The 24,951-nt window shown below is 34.3% G+C and overlaps 1 protein-coding gene across 1 annotated transcript in view; it reads left to right on the plus strand.

Annotated features, from left to right (window-relative positions):
- Positions 1-24,951, plus strand: part of LOC149410098 (oxysterol-binding protein-related protein 6-like) — a 134,216-nt gene that overhangs the window by 42,839 nt on the left and 66,426 nt on the right. Inside the window, exon 2 of the mRNA XM_089648594.1 lies at positions 15,113-15,211. Coding sequence (XP_089504720.1) covers positions 15,160-15,211 — 52 coding nt within the window. The 5' untranslated portion in view covers positions 15,113-15,159. The remainder of the gene's footprint in view (positions 1-15,112; positions 15,212-24,951) is intronic.

The raw sequence follows: 24,951 nt of genomic DNA on the forward strand, positions 1-24,951 counted from the left end.
ACAAGGTTTTCCAATAAGAGGTGTTATTTTGAATAGCCCGCTATTTCGGTAGATGTTACTTTTGAAGTTGTCATTTTGTGACATTTGACAAGTAGAAACTACGCCATTAATAAAAATGGAACGATACACGCTTCAACAACGCATTGAAATTATTAAAATTCACTTGAGTGAATCAAATGCAAATCATCTTGAGTGATGAGGCCCATTTCCACCTCGGTGGCTTCGTCAACAAGCAAAATTGTCGCATCTGGGGCTCGGAAAACCCAAGAGTTATTGTTGAAAAGCCTCTCTATCCTCGCGGTTTATGGTCCGGCGGAGTCATTGGACCCTACTTTTTCGAAAATGAAGCTGGAGCAACAGTTACGGTGAATGGATTGCGCTATCGAGAGATGATTAATGATTTTTTATGGCCGGAATTGGATGGTATTGATCTGGACAACGTTTACTTTCAACAAGACTGCGCTACGCAACGAAAGCAACGAAACCATTGATCTTTTACGGAAAAAGTTTCTTTGAATATCGAAATAACACCTCTTATTAGAAAACCCTGTATATCAAATGTTTGAATAAATATGTCATTAGAAGTGGGGTAGGTTTTGTAATTTATTAAATGACATGTATACATTGTTATATATGTAAGTACAATAATTAGTGTATAGTACATGACATAATAAACTGAGTATGATCCATATAAGCAGGTACAATACAAATTATCGTAGAGAGTTTCGCTGTACAAAGGAGTTCAATAATTGTATATACAGAGTGTATCGGCACTTACCCGACAAACTTTAACCAGCTATTCCTTAGCATATTTGGAGTAAAAAATCTTATGCGCACTTTGCTGTCCGGTAACGTTTTTTTTAATAAAAAAATTATTATTCATATTTTCACCACATGTCACCACTGTTTTATCCTTTGTCAAAGTTTGAAAACCCATATGGCAATATTTTATTCGAATTCCGTTGAATAATGCACGTGTGTACCTATATTGGCGCACTTTTACAATCACAACGAAATGGCACGGCACCATTCGTCTCATTTTTAACTATTATTATTTAGTGTGTGCGAGAGAGCGAAGACGCTTTTCGACATACTTGCTTATTACAGCTGTTGAACACGAAAAGCAATGCCAATGACAGTGATGTAGTGTGGAAATTTTAAATTTTTTTGTTTTTAATTGAAAAAAAAATGCTATAGGACAGCAAAGTGTCCATAACATTTTTTACTCCAAATGTGCTGAGGAATAGCTGGTTAAAGTTTGTCGGGTTAGTGCCGATACACCCTGTATAATACCAAGAGTACAAAATAGGTACTATGGAAGTAGTTACAGTGCAGTGCAGTTGCATTTGTCATAACATATTTTAACAATGTTAAAGTGAAAATGTATTATGTTGATACTTACTTTATAAATCAAGAAGCTGTAGAGTTTTGTTTTCACAAATATCCTTAAGGCCCCGTAGTAAGCGTTCAAAGATGGTGTGAAAGGGAGATATGTAAATTCGAATGTTGAAGGGAGCGCGCTAATATTAAAAAAAACGATAGTAATTAATTAAGCGAAAATGACGAAAATATTTAATAAAACACGTCTCGTTTGAAATAGAGCAAAAATCTCACGACAAATGCTTTAGTTTGTAATGATCCGCCCTTTCTACTTCAAACTTTTCCTTCTCTTCTTTCTACGATAAATTTTCCTTAAGTCCCGTAGGTAACTTTTCCATAAGGCTTTGGTTATATATATATCCGGGGAGGGAAGGTCCTCCCTGCCGTCTTTTCTTTATTACACACCCCTTCAAGAGTGTACATCCTAGTTTGTCTACGTGACGTACGACCTTGAACGTACTCATTTCACGTGACGGTTCAGTATAAAAAGGCTTCACCGAACGTTGTGTTGGTTTTTTGTTTCTCGGTTTAGAAACCTAGTTATCTATGTATGTGTGGTATCCCTTGGTTCTTTTGAGATAGAGTGAGTTGAATCCATTACCGCTGTGTTTTAAAACCATTTTATAAACCTTATCTTCTAAGTCGCCTGCTCCCCCCCCCACTAGCTACTCGATTCTACCTATCGTAGGGTAATGTGAATATAATAAAGTGTTAGATTTTATATATGTGATATACATACGATAAATTTATGGTGTTAGTTGTCGGCGCCATCCATGTATATATTTTAGGAGGGGAAGGAGAGGAAAGGAAATGAATTTTTTTCAAGCTAAGATTGACTCCTCCTCTTACCAAACAAAACTGATGGATGATAATTTGAGCAAGGCGATCGATATCTGCGTGTCTGGATATCACAACCGGCCGGGTCTCCCCTTGTTCCAAATCGGCAACCGTCACGCCAGAATAAAGAAAACCAGGTCTCATCACCAATTTCAGAATTGCCCCAATCTCATACACCTCCAGGAAAATCTACTTTACTGAGTGTAGAAGGGGAAAACCATGACATCCCTTGTCACGAATCTAGTCGCGAAAATGTGACACGCAAGGTCCTAAGTTACGTGCCACCTCTAGAAAACGTTGTAACTCCCACGCCGTCGGGGATTTACATCCCTTTCTAGGTCAATACATAGATAACACACGACGATCTTGTCGACATTTAGCCTGCTTTTTAACGATAGGTTGTGTGCCTACCCATTCAGCCAATTATCATGTGAGATATATGTAAGGTCTACTCGAAATGCCAAATTTAGGATGAGGACTGTCTGTATTTTAATATTCGGTTCTAGTAAGTATTTTATGAGGTTACTAGCATCCTCGTGTATTAGGTATGGGTAACTCCTACTGAATACCTATCCTCTCAGGTAGGTATAAACGGATAATTGGTTTGATTTTTGCATTTAATTTAAAGAGGCTGCCTACCTCTCGAAAGGTACCTGTTGAGAGAAGTTGTTCGGTTGGTAGTTTTATTTCGGAGATTACCATCTCCCTCTTTCGACTTTAGATTTGTTTTTGTGCATCCCAATTCGTAACTTAGAAAGTCAAACAATAGATGAAAAGTATTAAATTAGAAAGTCAAATAACGGAAGAAAAGTTTTCATTTTGTTCCGTCTGGTTGCATCCGATCGCTTTCAATTCGGGAGGGCATACGCCAGCAAAACTTCCCCTTTGACCGACTGTACACCGCGCCTCTCGGCCTATATATGAAAAGGCCATTGGCTCGTCTCTCGCTCACGGCTGATTGACATTTCGCCTAGCACATCCCTTTTAATGATAACATTATTTGGGCGGCAGGTGTCGTAAACTTAGTTCCTGTACCTCGGTTGTATCCGTCTTTTAAAAGGGTCCTCTGAAATTTAATAAATAATATAAAAAAACTCACCCAGTTAGTCATCTCTCATTCTCAGCGTGAAGCTTACCTGGTTACACTATATAGCTAAATCACTTTAATTTTCGACCTCCTCCCTACGCCTATAAAAGGGTAATTAAATAATTCTGTAAATACAATTGTACCTCCCTAATCTCTGTTGGGATTCGAACCCGAGTTTATAATTTGTTTGATCCTCTGGTTTTCGGTCTCCGTGGATAGATCTCGCCAAATCAATTTCTCCCTAGACCGATTAAAACTTGCTGCCTTCATATACGTTCACTCTGTTTTAACGAAATCATTATTATTATTATTTTCTCACTGAGTCGAACCACTTTCACTTCACACAAACACTGGTTCAATAATCTTTCACTTTAATTCAAAAACCAACAAAGCTTTCTTACACCATCTGAATTCACTAATTAACTCTAATTTCACACAACACTTTTGATTTGTATTTATTTCTCGGAGCTGTGAACGTATCTAAGTTCAAGACTCGACTGTTTCATCGATCTCTGCTCCTTTCCCGTGGGAACATGGCACTTCTAGCCCGTCTGTCAACAAATCCCATCTGTTAGCCCAAACAAAAAAATTTTAGAGCACGTTCGTTTATTATTTATCGTTTATTTATGTGGATGTTCAAAACATCACAAGTTGCATTTAAAGATATACTGTAAAATGTTTCATAGCAGTAACATACTAAGGCTAAGCGCACTATTTTCATTAATCTTCATAACGAATTGGTGTACATTATGAATACAAAAAATATGCTTTAGATAAATTGAAGGTTTTCCTATCGCTTCGCTTGAGTACAAATGAATATAAAAATATAAATGCAAACTACTAAAAAAAATATTTTTTCAATAGAAATGTATGAACGCGTAAAGGAAACACAACTTAAAAAAATACAGTATTATAGCTAAGATTATTTGTGACAGTTTCACTTGATTAACTTTTTGCTTTCTTATTAAATTATTTACAAAATAAATAAAAACCAGTTTTTTGCTTGAAACCGAACGTTTCTAGACTCTGTTTGTCAAGCGATTTTAATTCCTATTACCTACGATATAATGTATACCAAGAATATACACATTTTTGGCTTGTAGCTTCCTATTAAATAACAGAACAATACGTGTTTTTAATAATTTTCCGAGCTTATTTTGTGATTATTTTCTATCGAGGGAATTTTATATAATTAACGTTTCGGCATAACAAATGTATAGATATTTTCTTCAAAAATACATTTTTTTTTGGAACTTAAATTAATTCTTCTTCTTCTGTATGTGCCGTCAGGTCCCCCCGACGTTCGCGATCACTCTAGAAAATGTCTCTTTGTCTTGTGCTGCCCGGAATAGCTCCTCCACACTTCTAATGCCGGTCCACTCTCGTATATTTCGCAGCCAAGACATTTGTCTCCTACTTAAATTAATAAACGATAGTAATTAAAACAATACAACACGTTAAAATAAAGCCAGAATCTTAACGTCGTAAGTGAAGCAAAATATATATATACAGGGTGTATCGGCACGTACCCGACAAACTTTAACCAGCTATTCCTTAGCATATTTGGAGTAAAAAATCTTATGTGCACTTTACTGTCCGGTAACGTTTTTTTTAATAAAAAATTTACTATTCATATTTTCACCACATGTCACCACTGTTTTATCCTTTGTCAAAGTTTGAAAACCCATCTGGCAATATTTTATTCGAATTCCGTTGAATAATGCACGTGTGTACCTATACTGGCGCGCTTTTACAATCACAACGAAATGGCACGGCACCATTCGTCTCATTTTTAACTATTATTATTTAGTGTGTGCGAGAGAGCGAAGACGCTTTTCGACATACTTGCTTATTACAGCTGTTGAACACGAAAAGCAATGCCAATGACAGTGATGTAGTGTGGAAATTTTTAATTTTTTTGTTTTTAATTGAAAAAAAAATGCTATAGGACAGCAAAGTGTCCATAACATTTTTTACTCCAAATGTGCTGAGGAATAGCTGGTTAAAGTTTGTCGGGTTAGTGCCGATACACCCTGTATAATAGGGTGTATCGATTTTTAACTTTTTTTTTGTTTTCAAATTCCAAGTTGAAAAAAAGTTGCTACTAGGTACCACAACTTACCACAAAAAAATTTGGATTTTTAAAAAAATGTTTAGGTCTCCCGCACAAGGCCCAAAGTTTTAATTTTTTTCGAAAAAATTTCAATTTTTTTTTAAATTTAAAAAAATAAAATCGTAACTTTTGTGTTTATTCCAAGTTAAAAAACAGTAATATTAGGGAATAAAAATAAATAGGTAGTTTAAACTTTAAAAAAAACATGGTTTTTATATGTACACAAAATTACGAAATTTCATCAAAATTAACAAACTTTAGGGCTTGTGCGGGAGACCTAAAATCCATTTTTTTTATAAAAAAATCGTTTTTTACTTATTTTTATGCCCTAATATTACTGTTTTTTAACTTGGAATAAACACAAAAGTTACGATTTTATTTTTTTAAATTTAAAATAAATTGATATTTTTTTAAAAAAGTTAAAACTTTAGGCCTTGTGCGGGAGACCTAAACATTTTTTTAAAAATCCAAAACTTTTTGTGGTAAGTTGTGGTACCTAGTAGCAACTTTTTTTCAACTTGGAATTTGAAAATAAAAAAAAAGTTAAAAATCGATACACCCTACTGTATAATACCAAGAGTACAAAATAGGTACTATGGAAGTAGTTACAGTGCAACGTGTCGATATTTGCAAAAATAAACATGTTGTAAAGGAGATGAGAAGGGTTTGGAGGTACCCAGCTATTCAGTTCTAGTCAACAAACACGGTTAATGCCACTTCAAGCAACACTTCGATTCTTATTGGTGCTCGTTCAGCTGAGCGATGTTTTTTTACGGTTACCACACTCGATGCCTTGACGGAAATAATTTGTCATCTTTTGATGATGTCATCTTTTGGGATGCTGTGTGGAGGGTCAAACAAACAAAAAATAACAAATAATTCGTCTTAATATTTGAAAGTATAAGTTGAAAAAAAAGTGCAATTGAGTGAAAAAATTAAATTAGCGCCATCTTTGAACGCGTAGATTATAACGAACGTTACTTTTACCTTTAATTCTGAATTTGTATATTAGATCGCCAAAAATGACGTATTGTTATCAGGTCCCAATGACCGAGCTGGCTTGAGAAAAATGAGTATGGTTGATTTATTAAAATCCTGTTAAAAACGTGTTGACAAGCCATTTCCTAGTAAAATATTAGTCCATTTACAATAAATCGGAACACGTGTTCATGCAGATGCGTTTTTCCTGATAAATATAAAGACGAAATGCGACGAAATTAGTATTTTTAAGAACACGTGTTCCGACATCTTCATAACACATTAAAAAAACACGTTTTAATAATAGTTAGGAAATCTGTCAATTCATTCGTCAAAGGCCTGAAGTCCCCTTTTTAATAATAATATTAAAAAAATTACAGATTTAAGTTTTCTCCGTGCGGTAAGACAGATATCTTGGGTTCGATTCCCAGTTGAGACGGTTTCCTTTTTATTTTCTGTGTCTTGTTCTGTTTCATTGAGATTTTTTTAATTGAGCAATTCACCCTAAAAAGTTTGCGTTGTTTTAGATTTATCAGTCTTCTTCTTATTTCGTATGGTGGGGGGTTGGAGGGGAACATCTTGGTCAGTGATCCCTGTGGATCGCATCAATCCCGCCGGGGAATGAATGCAGCGGGCGATCGTTGACTACACCACAGACAATATTATTATTATTATTTATTGAGTTAGTTTATATATAATTTGAATATAAACAAGATAATATTTCATTTTGAAACTTTAAATATTTTTACAAAAAACAACACATCTTTTTAAATGCATTCATCTTCCTTCATTCTTCAGACTTTCAGGCATTTCATCATACATCTTTAGTCCTTTGTACATTAGGCAGTTCTGTGATTTTGATTTCTTCATATGTGGCAATCTAATTCTATTTACATTTCTGGTTTCGTAATTATGAACATCTCTATTAAAAACAAAGTCATACTTAAAATATTTTTGCATTTGGTTGTTTATGACTTTATGCACAAAAATTAACACATTAAACTTCCGATTTTATGTCCGGGTTAAATCTTCCCCATAGGAAAAACTAAACCCTTCCACACACTTTTCCACAAATGATCATCTAGTCAATAAACATTATGCAAGTGCATTATATAAGCAAAATAAATACAAAACAATACAAGAACAACACGTCAACTCACCAGAGATCAAATGGGAAAATAATTCACCGACTCCAGATATTTTCATATCAGAGGGTTCGGCTCGGTAGAACTCCTAACAGGGCCTATAAATCCTACTGATCCCTCAAAATAAATATTAAAAAAATCTTTCGTTATCCTACATGTATTCAAAATGATCGACTTTTGCATCTTTATATGTATATAAATTTTTTGATAGATCGAATACGCCTAAATTTTGAATGAGAGACCTAGGTGTAATGCCAGTAGCCGAAATAACGAATGGTAATACTTTTATAGTCCGAGAATGCCAAATTATTTTTATTTCATTTCCTAAATCTGTGTATTTTCTTAATTTTTTACAGTATCTTTTTTTATTGGAATCCAATTTAGCTGCTCTCTCATTTGATTAATGCTTGCGTATTTGCCTTTTCCCAGTATACATCTCATAGCTCTATTCTGTATAGCATCTAATTTGTTCAAATTTCCTTCATTGGCCAAATATAACATAGTAGAGCAACAATCTAAATGTGGAGCAACTATAGTTTTATAAATGAGCTCTGTAATGTTTCCATTCAGTTTATTTCTTAAGGCGATGCCATACGTCGTGTGACATTTTGAATCAAGCCGCTAACAATAACACCCCTTATTTAGATGGCGATAAGGTTTAAATTCCAGTTCAACACCATCCGTCTTTTTTGATAAATACAAGTAAAAAACATGGCCAAAAAGTTTCTTTTATTTTATTTTGCGGACGTTCAGGCACAAATATTTAATTGTTTTACGATCATTTTATAAAGAACTTAATTTGCCACATTATACAACAAAACCGTAACCGAAAATGCGTTCGTAAGTAGGAGATTTTGAACTTTAAAGCAGTTTGTATAGCCCTGATACATATTTTTTTCTAGGCTTATTAAAAGACTTATCTAAAAAATATTGGATTATCTAGTAGGCCAAGATGTGTTCTACTCGCAGTATTTAATTAAAGCATCTAAAGTGATTAGTGATAAAATTTTCAAACCAAAAAAACATGATTTTGCATTACCACGTATGGCATCGCCTTCTTCTAAGAAAATTGAACTTTTTCATGCCTTCTTTAGCACATATTCAAAATTTGCTGTGAAAGTGAGTTTTGAATCGAGTATTACACCCAGATACTTAATTTTATTTACTTTTTCAATATTTTCATCATTAATTGTCAATATTAATTCTGTGTTATGCGTTTTGTAGCCTATTTCCATATATTTTGTTTTGTTTACATTATTTGAATATTTAATTTACAACGTGGTTTGATAGACATAACATAACCTTGAAATAGCCTACAATGGCGTGCATGATATCGGAAACATAAAAAAAACCTTGTAAAGAATCATTGTGGATTCCTGTATGTTTAGATTTTTTATTATCAACTCTGGTTTGTTTTAGTTTGTTTGCACCACTTGTTAGAAGATTAATTAGTTTTCGTCATGTGACGTTATTCGCATTTGTCATGTCATAACATATTTTAACAATTTTAAAGTGAATATGTATTATGTTGATACTTACTTTATAAATCAACAAGTTGTAGAGTTTTGTTTTCACAAATATCCTTAAGGCGTTGTAGTAAGTAGTTCAAAGATGGTTTGAAAGCGAGATATTTAAGTAAGAATGTTAGAGGAAGAGCGCTAATATAAAAAAAAACGATAATAATTAAGTGAAAATGGTGAAAATATTGAATAAAACACGACTCGTTTGAAATAGCCAAAATCTCAACACAAATGCTTTAGTTGCATTTAAAGATACATTGTGAATTTTTTCATGGCTATAACATATTAAATAACAGAACAATACGTGTTTTTAATAATTTTCGGAGCTTGCTTTGCGATTTTTTTCTATCGAGGGAATTTCTTATAATTAACGTTTTGGCAACATAAAAATTTTAAGATTAAACGAGAAACTTATTATAAATCGGTGGAAATTGGGAGCGCGCTAATATTAATAAACGATAATAATTAAGACAAAATGAAGCCAGAATCCTAACGACGTAAGTGAAGCAGCCTTTCACAGAATATACGACGCGCGGCCCTTATGTATTTGACAGACATGCAGCTGAATTTGCCTTATCAAATCTCTAAAATAACGTGGGAATCTTAAAGACGTAAGTGGTGAAGTCGTGAAAAACAATATTCAGCTCGCGACCCGGCGTAATGGAAGGACCTACGGTCGTCTTTGCCCTGGCAGTCCCAGAAAATCGATCTTTCCGTGGGGTTTATTTTGATTATTTCTGATGAACGCATTACTAAAAGCTCAAATGTTTGTATACTAGCTGACATGTACCCGACATTGATGGGGATTATCCTCGGGAGATAGACATATACCAAAATGCACTTTTCTGTAGGCCTTTTTAAGATATACAATTCCGTAGTACATTATTTTGATGTACCTCACAAGGTTTAGCCAGCGTTAACAATGGAAGCGCCCTAAAATATATTTTTACGACTTCATTATAAAATATCGACTTTTCTCTACTTTCTGTAAATATAATTATGCATGTATTATATATATGTAAACCTTCCGGAAGAGATTCTCTAAATGATAGTGAAAACCTTATCAAAATCTGTTGTGAGGTTTAGAAGAACTAAGCGCACAAACAGAGACATGCGGATAGCGACTTTATTTTATACTTTTTTTTTTATGCTTCCGATTTTGTTGTCCGGGTTAAATCTTCCCCATAGAAAAAACTAAACCCTTCCACACACTTTTCCACAAATGATTATCTAGTCAATCAACATTATGTAAGTGCATTATATAAGCAAAATAAATACAAAACAATACAAGAACAACACGTCAACTCACCAGAGATCAAATGGGAAAATAATTCACTGACTCCAGATATTTTCATATCAGAGGGTTCGGCTCGGTCACAGACATACTAATATTCATATGTCTATGGGCTCGGTATAACTCCTAACAGGGCCTATAAATCCTACTGATCCTTCAACATAAATATTTAAAAAATCTTTCGTTATCCTACATGTATTCAAAATGACCGACTTTTGCATCTTTATATATACATTTTTTGATAGATCTAATACGCCTAAATTTTTAATGAGAGAGCTAGCTATAATGCCAGTTAGTAGCCGAAATAACGAATGGTAATATTTTTATAGTGATGCCAAATTCTTTTTATTTAATTTCCTAAATCTGTGTATTTTCTTATTTAACAGATTTTTGAATATTACAGGAATTTGGAATAGCGACATCAATGATATAAGTTATAGATATTATTATTACATGTTTTTTAAGAACTTAAAACCATCAAGTTAAAGTTTTCAGCATAAATGTGTTATAGATCGGTAGAAATTCAGAATCAGACTTAATTGGCGCATATTTTGAGCCAATGGGGACGGGAAGGAGCCGAGAAGATTGCTATTCAGATTTGGTCATCAAAAGTTTGACGGCTTCCGTGGTCGAGGGGAAAAAAATCTCGACTAGCAAGGTCGCGGGCTCTAATCCCGGCGTGCGCAAGTAAATTTTATTTAATAAATTTGTATTATTTCACAAATTATTCATTTAAAAGTATATAATATAGAGTTTATTTGCCGTACGTTTCAGAGTGGAAGATACTCTCAGTATCGCCCTGGTGTAAGACCACCATTCGGAATTGATACGTTGCTTGAAAGCATTATAAAACTGTACTAAAAAAATGCACTACTCAATTTTAAAGAAAAATATGAGTACCTTGCTGAACAATACACCTACTTTACTACAAGGACGAAATCCTCAAATCTACTAAACATTACAAAATTAAATACATCTTTCGGCCAGAAAAACCACTATTTCCATGCTATAAAATTATATAATGCCCTTCCTATTGAAATTAAAAACATCATGGATATAGAAAAGTTTAAAAAAGACATCAAATTATGGCTAACTAAACATGAAGATGAGGAAATTATTAAATTTATGAAGTAACCCCAACGCAACCTACAGAAAACAAACCTAAATACTTTTTGCTTAATTTGTTTTATATTTTGTGGGAACCAACAAATTAGAAGATGAGGAAAAAAGGAAAAAAAAACTTTGGCCGTGTTTGGTGACGAGATCTGAATAGCCTGGTACTTTCCCACCTTCCTCTACCCTTCTCTTTCCCCTCCCCACTACTGCTTGGTGATGCCATAATCTCCAGACTGCTGCGAGCGGTTGGAACTCTTGTGCGGATTCAGTTTAAAAAAAGCCATTTCTATCTACGTTTCGAGTCTCAATTGTCGTCTATCACCAGGGTGATACTGAGAGTATATCTACTACTTTCTGTGAGAAGCGCATTCAATCCACAATAGTGCCTATTGAAGGTTTTGTGGGTTTATTATGTCATGCAAGTTTTATGACTGTATCCCCCCCAGCAAAGAAAGGTCACGCGGATGATATAATGCCGTTAAAATGTATCGCAGATTTATGATGTCATAAATAATGATTGGAAACGCTTAGCAATATTACTGGAAATAGTTACTATGTAACCACAGAAAAAATATTATTATATCACTGTAACATCATCCGATGGAATTATATATTTTAACATTGTATTATTATTATTCGTCTATTCACACTTTGCTACCGGTAGCAAATACTCGCTAAACTACAGCAACGATCAGTGATGCCATATCCCAAAAATAAAAATAAAAATCATGTTTCAGAAAAAAAAACATGCGTCAGGGGTTAAAAAAAATCATGTTTCAAAAGCAAAAAAAAACATGTTTCAGAGGTTAATAGAAAAATGTTTCAGGGGTTAAAAAAACCATGTTTCAAAAGCAAAAAAAAAACATATTTTATAGCTTAATAGAAACATGCTTCAGGGGTAAGATAACCATGTTTCAGGGGTTAAAAAAAACATGTTTCAGGAGTTAAAAACAACATTGTTTCAGGGGTTAAAAAACATGTTTCAGGGGTTAAAAAAAACATGTTTCAGAAGCAAAAAAAAAAATGTTTCTGAGGTTAAAAAAAACACGTTTCAGGTGAAAAAAAACATGTTTTAGCAATTTTAGGAGGATAAAAACAAAAATGAAATATTGGTTTGTGGATAACTTTTTGCTCTGTTTTTTTTTTCCATGGAGGAGTGCAGTTTATGAACTAGGAACTATTTTTTTCTAATTATTTATACATATATTTATGATAGCAACTATTTAAACATTGTACATACAAAATATGATATTTAATAAATGTATAGTAAATTGTATCTCTTAGTCCTCATCACTAGGGTGACCTGTGCTGAGGCGAACTAAAGTAATTCTTTTCTGTTTTATTAGTTTTCTATCTCGTTTCTAATGTTTTTTACGGAGGTTTTTCATTAATCTCTTTCAGCAAGATTTTTATTATTGATTTGTAATAATTAAACAATTCTATTCGCTTTATATCTGGGTGAACGATGTTGTGGAGTTTCGTCGCAAAATAAATGTAGTTTCTTTGTATGAATGTGGTTTATGACTTGGAATATTTTTGAAGTCATTGCGATTTGATCTAGTGTTATGAAAGTTAGATTATCTAAAATCGTTTAACTCTTTGTACTCCGTTGTCGCCGCCACGGCGACATAGGAAACATTCTAACAACTCGATGATGCCGCAGCGGCGACATCAACGATGGGTTTGCATTTTATTGTTTAAAAAATACAGGTATACACATGATTCTATTCAGTTGTATACAGTACCCACTTACGATGGGTTGTGGTTTTTGCTCTGTTTTTCATACATAACAATAACTACGTATTCATTTTATTTGAATATTTTTATTGGGCAATTAATATTCTCACTCCATCAGATACAAGGCTCAATGGAAAACTCCATATTTTAAGAAAAGGTCCCAAGCGGGACTGCGTGGTCTGCTTGAAAAGGGCAGTAAAAGGTGGCAGACGGGAAACCAGTGAGTACTGTGACACGTGTCCTAATAAGCCACGTGTGCATTTGAGCGACTGCTTTCTAAAATGCCACACGTTAAAAAATATAAAAATTAGAATATACAAATTTTTCTTTTATCAATAATCGTATGTGATATTAAATATATGTTTCTTAACATAACTATATCATTTTATTTACTGCCTTACTAAAAAACATTTTTTTCTAATTTTTCCTAATATTTTTACATTACACTCTATAGAGTAGCTGGTATGCCATGTAATAAATAATTTGGTGTACAAAGGGTTAATTAAACAATATTTTAACTGAGAAACTGATTATTAACCCATCGGCATACTAATTTTTATCTGTGACATCTGTGCATACTTGAGAAGGATTATTGCTGTGCAGTATTGCACCCCATATTTCCCAAAATTAAATACTTTTTATGCTTTTATATAGATTATAATTTTATTGTGAACTATCTGAGTATATGGGAAAAGTTTTAGTCGCCCCATATGCGGGCAGGCAAAAGTGCAGCCCCCCAATCTTGGCGGCAGGTATATCGATGGGTTAAATTACTCGTGGGTCGGCCGTTTTCTTTTTGTATATTTATATGGTACGCCGCATCTCGTAGTTTAATATATCGATGTTTTCCGCGTACCTTCGTGGCACAGTTTAATGATATGGAAATGCTGCATTTCGACTGCAGTGCGCTAACAAAAGCATTATTTCTATTAGTTTTAAGAAATACCGATTGTTTGTACCTTTCAAATATAAAACTGTAACTTTTACTTTGCATCGCCCCATAAATAATACACATTAGAAATGCCTTTTTAAAGAATTGTATGGTAAGAAATGTCGCCGCTAACTTAAGCATTCGCATACCCAATTTTTACCGATTTATAACAAGTTTCTCGTTACCTCTTTAAGTTTTTAAGTTCCAAAAAATATATGTTATTTTTAAGATAATGTCTATACATTTGTTATGCCGAAACGTTAATTATATGAAATTCCCTCGATAGAAAAAAATCGCTAAGTAAGCTCCGAAAATTATTGAAAACACGTTTTGTGCTGTTATTTAATATGTTATAGGCATGAAAAAATTCACAGTATCTTTAAATGCATCACAGCATTTGTATAGAGTTTTTTTAGCTCTTGTTTTATTAAATATTTTCACCATTTTCGCTTAATTATTATTGTTTTTTAATATTAGCGCGCTCCCTCCAACATTCGTATTTACGTATCTCCCTTTCAAACCATCTTTGAAAAATTACTACGGGGGCTTAATTGCAATGATATTTGTGACATTTTTTTTACTAATTCCCAATATTTCAAAAGGAATGTGTTTTCAAAGTGTCCCGGTAAGTTTTTTGTTCCAACCGCCTGAGGCTAATGGGAACACGACATCTGAAGGTAGTGGGAAGGCGAATGAGATGGCGAAGATGAAGGTGGGGAAGTACCTGGCTATTCAGATTGATCGCCAAAAACGACTAATGAAATTCCAAGCAATATTTCCACTCTGAATGGTGGTCTTTGAGCAGGGCGATATAGTATCAGACATTTCTGCTGCTAATATGTATCCTAACTTTTTGGGAATGCAATGAAGAGATTGGTCCAAGCATTAAGGAGGATAGGTTAATGAGGATGACAATTATTACATATTTAAATCATAACGCAAAATGTGTAGTGATTATTTGAATTGTTTTCCAGATTCGAGATGGCGTAACTAAGAAACCATTAGCTGCTGGAGAGGGAAGATGTCAGGCATAAGACACATCGCCACCGAACCTGGCTATCTTTCAAACAAAGGTAACTTTTTACTATAACGTCTATAACTTGGTCATTTTTGCGCAGTCTGTCGCCGTCAGCGGTGGGAGCAGCACGCATTTTGGGACAGCGGGACGTGTGCGAGTATTGTTGCAATGTTCTTTGCAGGTCGTGCATTATTTGCAACCGTCAACAACTTGTTGTACAGCCAATAGTTGTTATATTTGCATACTTCCGCCGTATAAGGGGGACCCCTTCTCTTGACCTTTCAAGTTTTAATTTTTTTTTATCTACAAGTCCCAACGACAAGGTGAAATTTCATGGAATTTCGAAATGCTCCCGAGGTATCTAAAATGTGCTGCATATTTCGTATTTTTGAAATTCTCGTAAAAATAGATCAGACCAATTTATTAACTAGATAAAATTATATTTAAAATTTTTGTATTTGGAATAAACATTGACTTTCTAATGAATTAAATTGTTACACATGAAAATGTTAACAAAAACTTACCGGGAAATTTTGACTAGAAACGTGCATAATTTTGAAAAATTCGATATTTATAAAACACATTCCTTTTGTGTGGAGAATTAGTAAGAAAACTTGCCCTAAACTTTTATGCCGTTTGTAGAACAAAAAAATATAATAATTTTCGAACTGTCAATGAAAATTCTCGCCAATTCGTAATCGTACACTTTGACAGTTTTTTGGATTTTATTAATTTAATCATATATGCATGTATAAAGACTGTTTATAACGCTAATTAAATAAAATAAAATCATGTATAAATATTTTAGACAAACTGAGAAGAATAATTATTTATCTTTTTAATGACTAAGAAAATGCAACTAAACATTATAGACAAAATACATATCTAAACGTTATAGAAAAAAATACATGCCTAAACATTATAGAAAAAATACATAAAAAACATTATAGAAACAATATCTGAACATTATAGAAAAAATACATATCTAAACATTATAGAAAAAAATACATATCTAAACATTATAGAAAAAATACATATCTAAACATTGCCATGATGCGTTTAGCGTAATGTGTCATCTACATTATACGAATTTGAAAGAGAACTGATATTGGCAGTTATTGATATGTATGTATTACAAGTGTGACCACAGACCCGGAAAACTGAGAGTACTGGGAACAGCAGGAACTCGATTGAAACGGGATATACCCGGATAATCTTTAGTCATAACAGGAATCAGGACATTCGTATCCTTATTTAAATTAGAATAAAAAAGTTAATTTACTTTGTAGCATCATCTCTAAATAGTATAAAATAAAATCGCTTTCAGCGTTTGTGCGCTTTGTTCTTCGCAACTACGCAAAGGATTTTGATAAGGTTTTCAATATACGAAATTATTACGTAATAATTTGTACCCTGAAGATGTTTGAGTAAAGCGAAACCGGTCGGTTATAAATATTATTAAAAACTCGTGGTTTTAAAACAAAAAGTATTTTATTTTATTAGATATTATTGTAAAAATAAATATAAGAATTGCAAATGTTTTTTTCTGTGTATATTTATTTTTTATTGCGTCTTATATGTATTGTATAATTGGACAGTGCTCCGTTAATAAATAAACCAAAAAAACGGAATCAACAATATATTGTCGCGTTTTTACAATATTTTTAATTTTTGTTAAATATTCGGTTCCAAAAATAACCGGTTATGGAAATAATATCCACGGTTCCGGTAACAAGAAGGAACCGGTTCCATGTAACCGAGACGTGAATATCGAACATCTCTAATTTCCCGCAAATCCAACCCTGGCATGTATCGCCGTGATTGACATATATCGTAAGCAAAACAGACGTAACGCTAAATTCGAAGAGAAACGCGGAAAAATAAAGTTCTACGATGCATATCCACGCCATCTTTCAATCACACTGACAACTACTACAATGCATACCGGTTTCTCCGCTAGAGGTTATAGAGCTTTCTCCCGTTTTCCTCCAGTATCACAACCCATTTAGTCCCGTAGTGCCAATGACTCCGAGAATCTCGTGCCATATTCACATCATCATTTAGTCCTGTTATATCTGCATTAACATGCAGATTTCGGTATTGGGAACTCTTTGTAAAAATTAAAGGTTCTTTGTTATAATTGTGTTTATTTGCGTTACAATTAATATGTCTGGATTTAGCTACACTGTTCATTACCCGAGGGTTGGTAATTCTCTGGTTCGAGAAGCTTGTTCCCTGTCAATAACATCTCACAAGTAATTGTTACACTCTAGCGACATCTGACGGACTCTTTAGTAAGCTTTATGACTAGCGCCATCTATCGCTTAAATACTCAACTTATTACCATACATCACAAATCCCACAGTCCCAATGACTGCGAGACTCTTGTGTCATATTCACATCATCTTAACAAATGAGGTTTAATGAATCTAAAAAATGACGTTCAATTTGTCTTGGTCATTTGTGTTGACCACAGCCCAACGTCCTATTCAAAACAACCCCTAAATGTAAGTTGTAGGTTTAAAATCGATGGCTCTATAAATATATTAATACAGTACCTACCCCTTTCATGTTCTATTTGTGTGCCAAAGTATGCCCCCTAATAACGCAAATGCGAATGGTAGCAGAAGTCGGGGAAGCCCGAGGAAGACATGATCAAGTGAAACAGATACTTGTGTCGGGCCATGTCAAGAGTCAGAATAATAGAAGAGTATGTACGAGATGATGTATGAATGAGGCAAGAAGTGTGTGCCAAGACCGAGTTGTTTGACTGTCCGTCCTCTCTGCTGTAATGGTTAGTTAGTTAGTTACATTCAAATAACAGTTGAATAATTTATACTACACGGTTTTTGTGAAAAACCTCTCAAAAGTGTAGAAAAGTTAGCTCCTATCAAAAATTTTAAAAACATTTATTGCCCAAAAATACAGAGTACAAAGGGTATAGCATATAGGTTACATCCTATTTCTTCCAGCTAACCCAATATATTTCTATCTTATTTCTTATGTATGTATTATTTTAATACCAGGAAGTGTGGTCTTTTCCAATGTAAAAGAAAACTGATGTCGCCATTTTGCATAAGCCCTAATGACTTATAGGCCCCAGACGGACCAATGAGATTGGTCATCTTTTCAAGAAAGAATTTCAATATTTGAAAAGTTTAAAAAAAATCCGGTGGTTAGGAAAAATTGACTTTTCTTTGGGCAAAAAAAAGTTTTGATAACACACGACAGAACAATGTTCTAGCATAGCGTAGCATCCGGTGGTTGCGGATTCAAACTCCGGTTTGCGCAAGTAAATTTTATATTCTATTTTTGGAATGACTTGATGAGTAAAATTTTATTATTGAAGACAATATTAGCGATTCTTCAACGAAAATTTGAAACATAAATATCAGAAAAAGTACGGTCACATCTAGGACTTGAACCCAGAACCCTTGCCTTGTCGGGGCACCGGTTTACAAAATTTATATGTTTAATTTGTGGTATATAACAATTTATTAATTAATAATATTATTTGTTACCTATAATAAAATTCTAATAGGAGTGGGATGGATGAAATTTAGATCCGTAACAGGAATTTAGTGCGACACGAAAATGCCAATAAAACTTAAAGGAAAGACATACCAGACTATTGTTAGACCCGCGATAATGTATGGCTCCGAATGCTGGACTATGTACAACTCCTACTCTAGGCAACTCGAATCAGCAGAAATGCGAATGCTTAGATGGACGGCAGGAGTATCATTAAAAGATAAAATTAAAAGCTCACGCATTCGTGGTAGCCTGGGTGTCACTGACATAAACAGTAAGCTAGAGGAACGACAGTTAAGATGGTATGGGCACATAAGACGGAGACCACCAGACCACACAGTGAAGCAGGCAATGTCTATAGAGCTTCAAAGACAGTCATCCAGAGGTAGACCAAAGAACTCCTGGATGACCCAATGCTCCAAAATCCTACAAAGAAACGGCCTAGATGAAAGCGACACTCAGAACCGAAGAAGCTATAACCTGAGAACGAGAAGAGCCGACCCCAACAGCCTACCTAGGCAATGACTTGGGATAGTGCTAGGAAGAAGAAGAAGAAGATTTGTTACCTATATTTGCGACACGTTCCAGAGTGTAAGATTCTTTCAGTATCGCCCTGGTGTAACATCACCACTCCGAATTGAACTGAACCGAATTGTGAATGGATGTTATTGTTAGTCACTTTAATAATAATAATAATAATCAAATTTGGATGATTTGTATAGCGCCGTTTTTGTGCAAAATCACCCCGAGGGCGCTGTACAAATATATAATACATTTCTACAATTATCTATGTTATTACTAACTATATATGGAAATAATAAGGTTCCATGATAACTCAACACAGTGACAATTCAACACACTTTTAAAAAGTGATATAAAGTCATTAGAAACGATGAAAAAAAAAATTTAAACCTAACCTAACCCAAGCTAACCTAACCTACTTAACCCAGTTAATAAAGTTTTTTTTTTCATCACTTTCCATGACTTGATATAACTTTTTAAAGATGTGATGAATTATCATTTTGATGATTTATCCGGTCACCGGAAATAATATACAGTACCATACTTACCTGGTAGGTCACTTGAGATTAACACTTAATTAACATTAACTAATTGTTTATTAGCGAAATTTAGATACAGGATTTAGGACATAATTGGACTTTCTCTCAGGAATGGTACTCATATTTAATTTACACAGTTTAAAGGTAAGTTTTTAGTTTAGACCTGAATTTTGTGTTTGACATTGTTAGCTATTACATATTCAATATTATGTTACTTATTAATTATAGTTATTACAGATTTCAGTAAATTTGTAAACAGTAAACTTGCCCCTTGTGTAATGAGAATGACTCTGCTGTAATAAAAATACAAACGCGTGGGTGGATGTCACGTCATTGCAAAAAAAACTTCATAATAAATATCATGTAATGGTTTATATTAAGAATCCACTAAGTAATGTTTAGGTTCGTACTGACATGCAGAGTAGTTTTTGTCCTCAATAGTTGGACAAAATTATTTATAAAGTTATGATTCATTGAGAAGCAATTGTACGGATTTTTTTCTAAAAGCGTTTCTTATTATATTCGGCGGTTGCCCGTTTAAGAGACAAATAAAGATTTGAAATATCAAAAAAAAAAACATGAAATCTGGAGTATGTTGACCGCCGAAGAGCGCACGGTGAAATAACCAGACCCTGTGCAGAAAAAATACCTAAAGTAAGGCAACGGTTTGCAGCGCAGTCCACCGTGGGAATTTTTCTGCGCAGTATCTGAATGTCTGTTTTTAAACGAACCGCCTTCAATTCGGGTTGCGTAGCGACGCTAAAAATGAGTGAAGTGGGTAAATTATAACACATTTGTAAAAGTGTATAACAAAATAGTGTAATCGTTATTTATGCGGCCAAATCTGTTATAATTTACCCACCTCGCTCATTTTTAGTGTCCTTACGCCAGGCGGTTCGTTTAAAAACGAACATTCACATCCTGCGAAGATGTAATGCGCTGCAAACCTTTGCCTTAATGTATTGGAGTAAAATTTTGAGAATATAGAATATGCATATATTAAATATATAAACCTACCGGAAGAAATTCTTTAAGTGATAGTAAAAACCCTATGAAAATCCGTTGGATCCGTTGGTAGTTTAGAAGAACAAAGCGCACAAACAGACAGACGCGGATAACGACTTTATTTACTTTATCTATTTAGAGATGAATTATTCTGAATTGACTGATTTTATCAGGAAATGGATTCCAATCACGTTTTTAACAGTATTTCAATAAATCGGAAATACTCATTTTTCTCCTGCGGAGAAACAGCGTGTTGATTAGTTGGTTAGTTATATTAAATATAATATACAATTATTGATTGCATTTTATCGCTTGTACAGGGTTTTCCAATAAGAGGTGTTATTTTGAAAAGCCCGCTATTTCGGTAGATGTTACTTTTGAAGCTGCCATTTTTTGACATTTAACAAGTAGAAACTACGCCATTAATAAAAATGGAACGATACACGCTTCAACAACGCATCGAAATTATTAAAATTCACTTGAGTGAATCAAATGCAAATCATCTTGAGTGATGAGGCCCATTTCCACCTCGGTGGCTTCGTCAACAAGCAAAATTGTCGCATCTGGGGCTCGGAAAACCCAAGAGTTATTGTTGAAAAGCCTCTCTATCCTCAACGTGTGACTGTTTGGTGCGGTTTATGGTCCGGCGGAGTCATTGGACCTTACTTTTTCGAAAATGAGGCTGGAGCAACAGTTACGGTGAATGGATTGCTCTATCGAAAGATGATTACGCCTTAGGCTTTATTACCTGTAATTGTTATAAATAAATGTACAAATTATATATATATATATATATATAAATAAATAAATTAATGATTTTTTATGGCCGGAATTGGATGGTATTGATCTGGGCAACGTTTACTTTCAACAAGACGGCGCTACGTGCCACACAAGCAACGAAACCATTGATCTTTTACGGGAAATGTTTCTTTGAATATCAAAATAACACCTCTTATTGGAAAACCCTATATTTGACGTTATCTCTTTATTATTCTACGTGAAATCTGTTTGAGCAATATCACTCCACTGTTATTTCAATATGACATCTAGCAATGCACAATTCAAACAGTCATTAAGTCAGCGTCATGGATCTTAAAACGTAATCGGTTGACATTTTAGCTGTCAATCGGCCGCAAACGGCATGGAAATTATTATTGTAAAATAGCGCTTTCCAACTTCTATAATCTTACAGATAAACTAATCACTATTATTGTTAAATACGGCGGAATATTGTCGCTTACACTGAATACATAATCTTTAGAAATGTAATAATAATATACCGATTTGACAGCCAGTTTGCACGCAGGACAATAACGTCCCCTCTCAGCTCCGCGAACAACCCCAACAGGACAATGCCACAATACAACAATTTGACCAAAGTTCAATCACTTTCGGTTCGCGAAAAATATCATTTCTTTTTACGCCAATATGTGTAGGAATTGTTGGAGGATGAATTAAATAATAAAAAGTTTAACTTGGATTAGGAATTGGATGAGGGCGCAGATCTACACTGGAATTATAGATGTTAATTAATAACCACCGGCATAGTCCAGTGGTAACGCATTGGACTGCCATTCCGAAGGTCGCGGGTTCGAACCCGGCGTGCGCAAATAAATTTTATTTGATTAATTTGTGTTATTTCACAATTAATTAATTCAAATAATATATAGTATATTTGCGGCACGTTCCAGAGTGGAAGATACTACCAGTATCGCCCTGGTGTAAGACCACCATTCAGAATTGAAACGTTGCTCCAAATGGCTTTAGCCGTGTTTAGTGACTAGATCTGAATAGCCAGGTACTTCCCCACCTTCCTCTTTCCCTTCCCCACTAACCTTCAGCCTCACAACATCCCCCAATTGGGGATGCCATAGTCTCACTGGCTCCAGACGGAAGCAGTTGGGACTCTTGTGAGGTATTCACTATAAAAAAAAAAATAAAATAATAATTACCTCAAGGACGATGATGTGTTTTTACTTATGACGGTAATAACACTCTCCCAATACATGCGAACACCTCAGCACCGATTCTCCTAGTGAGGTGTTCACAAAACTTTTGTAAACTGTATATATAAAAAAAGAATAGAAATAAAAATAAATTTATATCGTATATTTTTAGATCTAAGCATTTCAATTTTTTAACACACTTTTTCGGTAATTACAGGATTAAAAAAACTTTTTAGGGCGGGTCTACGCTTCGAAACATTTTAAAACTTTTGGGGGCGGGTCTACGCTTCGACACATTTTAAAGTATCAGCTACACTACTCGCTTCGACGCTTCGACGAAGTCCTCGACGAAGTTAGCCGAAGTTCGAAGTGCGTGCCCACACTCGTGTAACTTCGCGAGTAACTCAGTCCAGTCCTTTGACTCGGGCGCATTTACCGACAACAATCGGAAGTCGGGCGAAGCGAAGCGAAGTTGCCCGAAGCGAAGCGAAGTTCGTGCCCACACTATCGTATTCGGTCAACTTCGATCAACTTCGCGAGTAGTGTAGCTGGGCTTTAAAACTTTTGGGGGCGGGTCTACGCTTCGACACATTTTGAAACTTTTGGGGGCGGGTCTACGCTTCGACACATTTTAAAACTTTTGGGGGCGGGTCTACGCTTCGACACATTTTAAAACTTTTGGGGGCGGGTCTACGCTTCGACACATTTTAAAACTTTTGGGGGCGGGTCTACGCTTCGACACATTTTAAAATACATTAAACAGCTGATAATATAAGATTAGCCCCCTGGCAACCGATTTTTTTACCTAAAAAAATTCCAACTTCGGACTCGATTTATTCTCATATAAAAAAATGTTATACCACAAAATCGACTCCCAAAGTGATTTAGATTTACTAATTTCCCGCTTGTAGGTACTTCGAGTTTCTGGAAACGGTGTATTTTGTTTTTAGGTCATTTCCGTGAACGCTTATTTTGTATTGGCCTATTTAAATTCAATGACTATTGATTTGCTTTTAAGACGAGACAATACCCTAAAATAAAGCCAGAATCTTAACGACATAAGTGAATCAGCCGTGCACACAAATATGCGACGCGCGGTCACGGTGTTTTGGGTTGAATATGCCCTATCAAATCTCTAAAATAAACTGCAAATCTTAACGACGTAAGTGATGAAGTCGTGTAAAAACAATATTCGGCGCGCGGCCCGGCGCAATGGACAGACCTACGGTCGGCTTTGCCCTAGCAGGCCTAGACAATCTTTTCGTGGGGTTTAATTTAATTATTTCTGATGAACGTATTACTGAAATCTCACACGTTTCTACAGGGATTCCTCGGAAAGTTACTAATTCATCCTCTAGAAAAATAAAATCTGGTGCTTGCCGTTTATTTTTGTAGTTGAAAAACGTTTTGTATAATTTTCAATCCGTTTTACTCAAAATATTTTAATACGGTAATGTTTTTATTATTAATCTATATAAATGTAAAAGTTTGTTTGTTCAAAAACACAAAGTTCTTCATCGATTGCTTTGAAATTTTAACGCAACATTGTATTTGAATACGCGTGTGTTTTTATATACCTATATTATGTAGATGTCATTTGCGACAGGTAAAAACATGTTTTTAATCTTATTATTGCTTATAATTAAAAACACGTTTCGTTATCAATATGTTGTTATAGGCATGAAAAAAAAAATTTCATGTGTATCTTTAAATGCAACTAAAGGATTGTCCAGAGATTTTTGCTCTATTTCAAACGAGTCGTGTTTTATTAAATATCTTCACAACTTTTTTTTTTTTAATTAAAATCAAATTTAATAATATAATTATTAAGTTCTGCAAGTATTTTTTGGTTTTTGTTATTGTTACAGCTGTTTCGGCTTTCAATGCCATTTCCAAACTGTGGTTAAGCCACGTTTTGACGACTTATTAATACACTTGCAGAACTTAATAATTATATTATTAAATTTGATTTTAATGAAATTTTTAAAAAATTAAATGGAGTTCTACGAATTAAACACAAAAACAATAAATTCACAATTTTTGCTCGGTTATTGTACTTTTTAATATTAGCGCGCTCCCTCTAACATTCGTATTTACATAGCTCCCCTTCAAACCATCTCTGAACGCTTACTACGGGGCCTTAATAGGAAGCTACAAGCCAAAAATGTATATATTCTTATATTGTAAGTAATAGGCATCAAAATCGCATGACAAACGGAGTCTAGAAACGTTCGATTCCAAGCACAAAACTG

This window comes from Hesperophylax consimilis, chromosome 28 (genome assembly GCF_061612785.1).
Source record: "Hesperophylax consimilis isolate HC1 chromosome 28, BYU_Hcon_1.0, whole genome shotgun sequence".
In the NCBI taxonomy this organism is placed as follows: domain Eukaryota; kingdom Metazoa; phylum Arthropoda; class Insecta; order Trichoptera; family Limnephilidae; genus Hesperophylax; species Hesperophylax consimilis.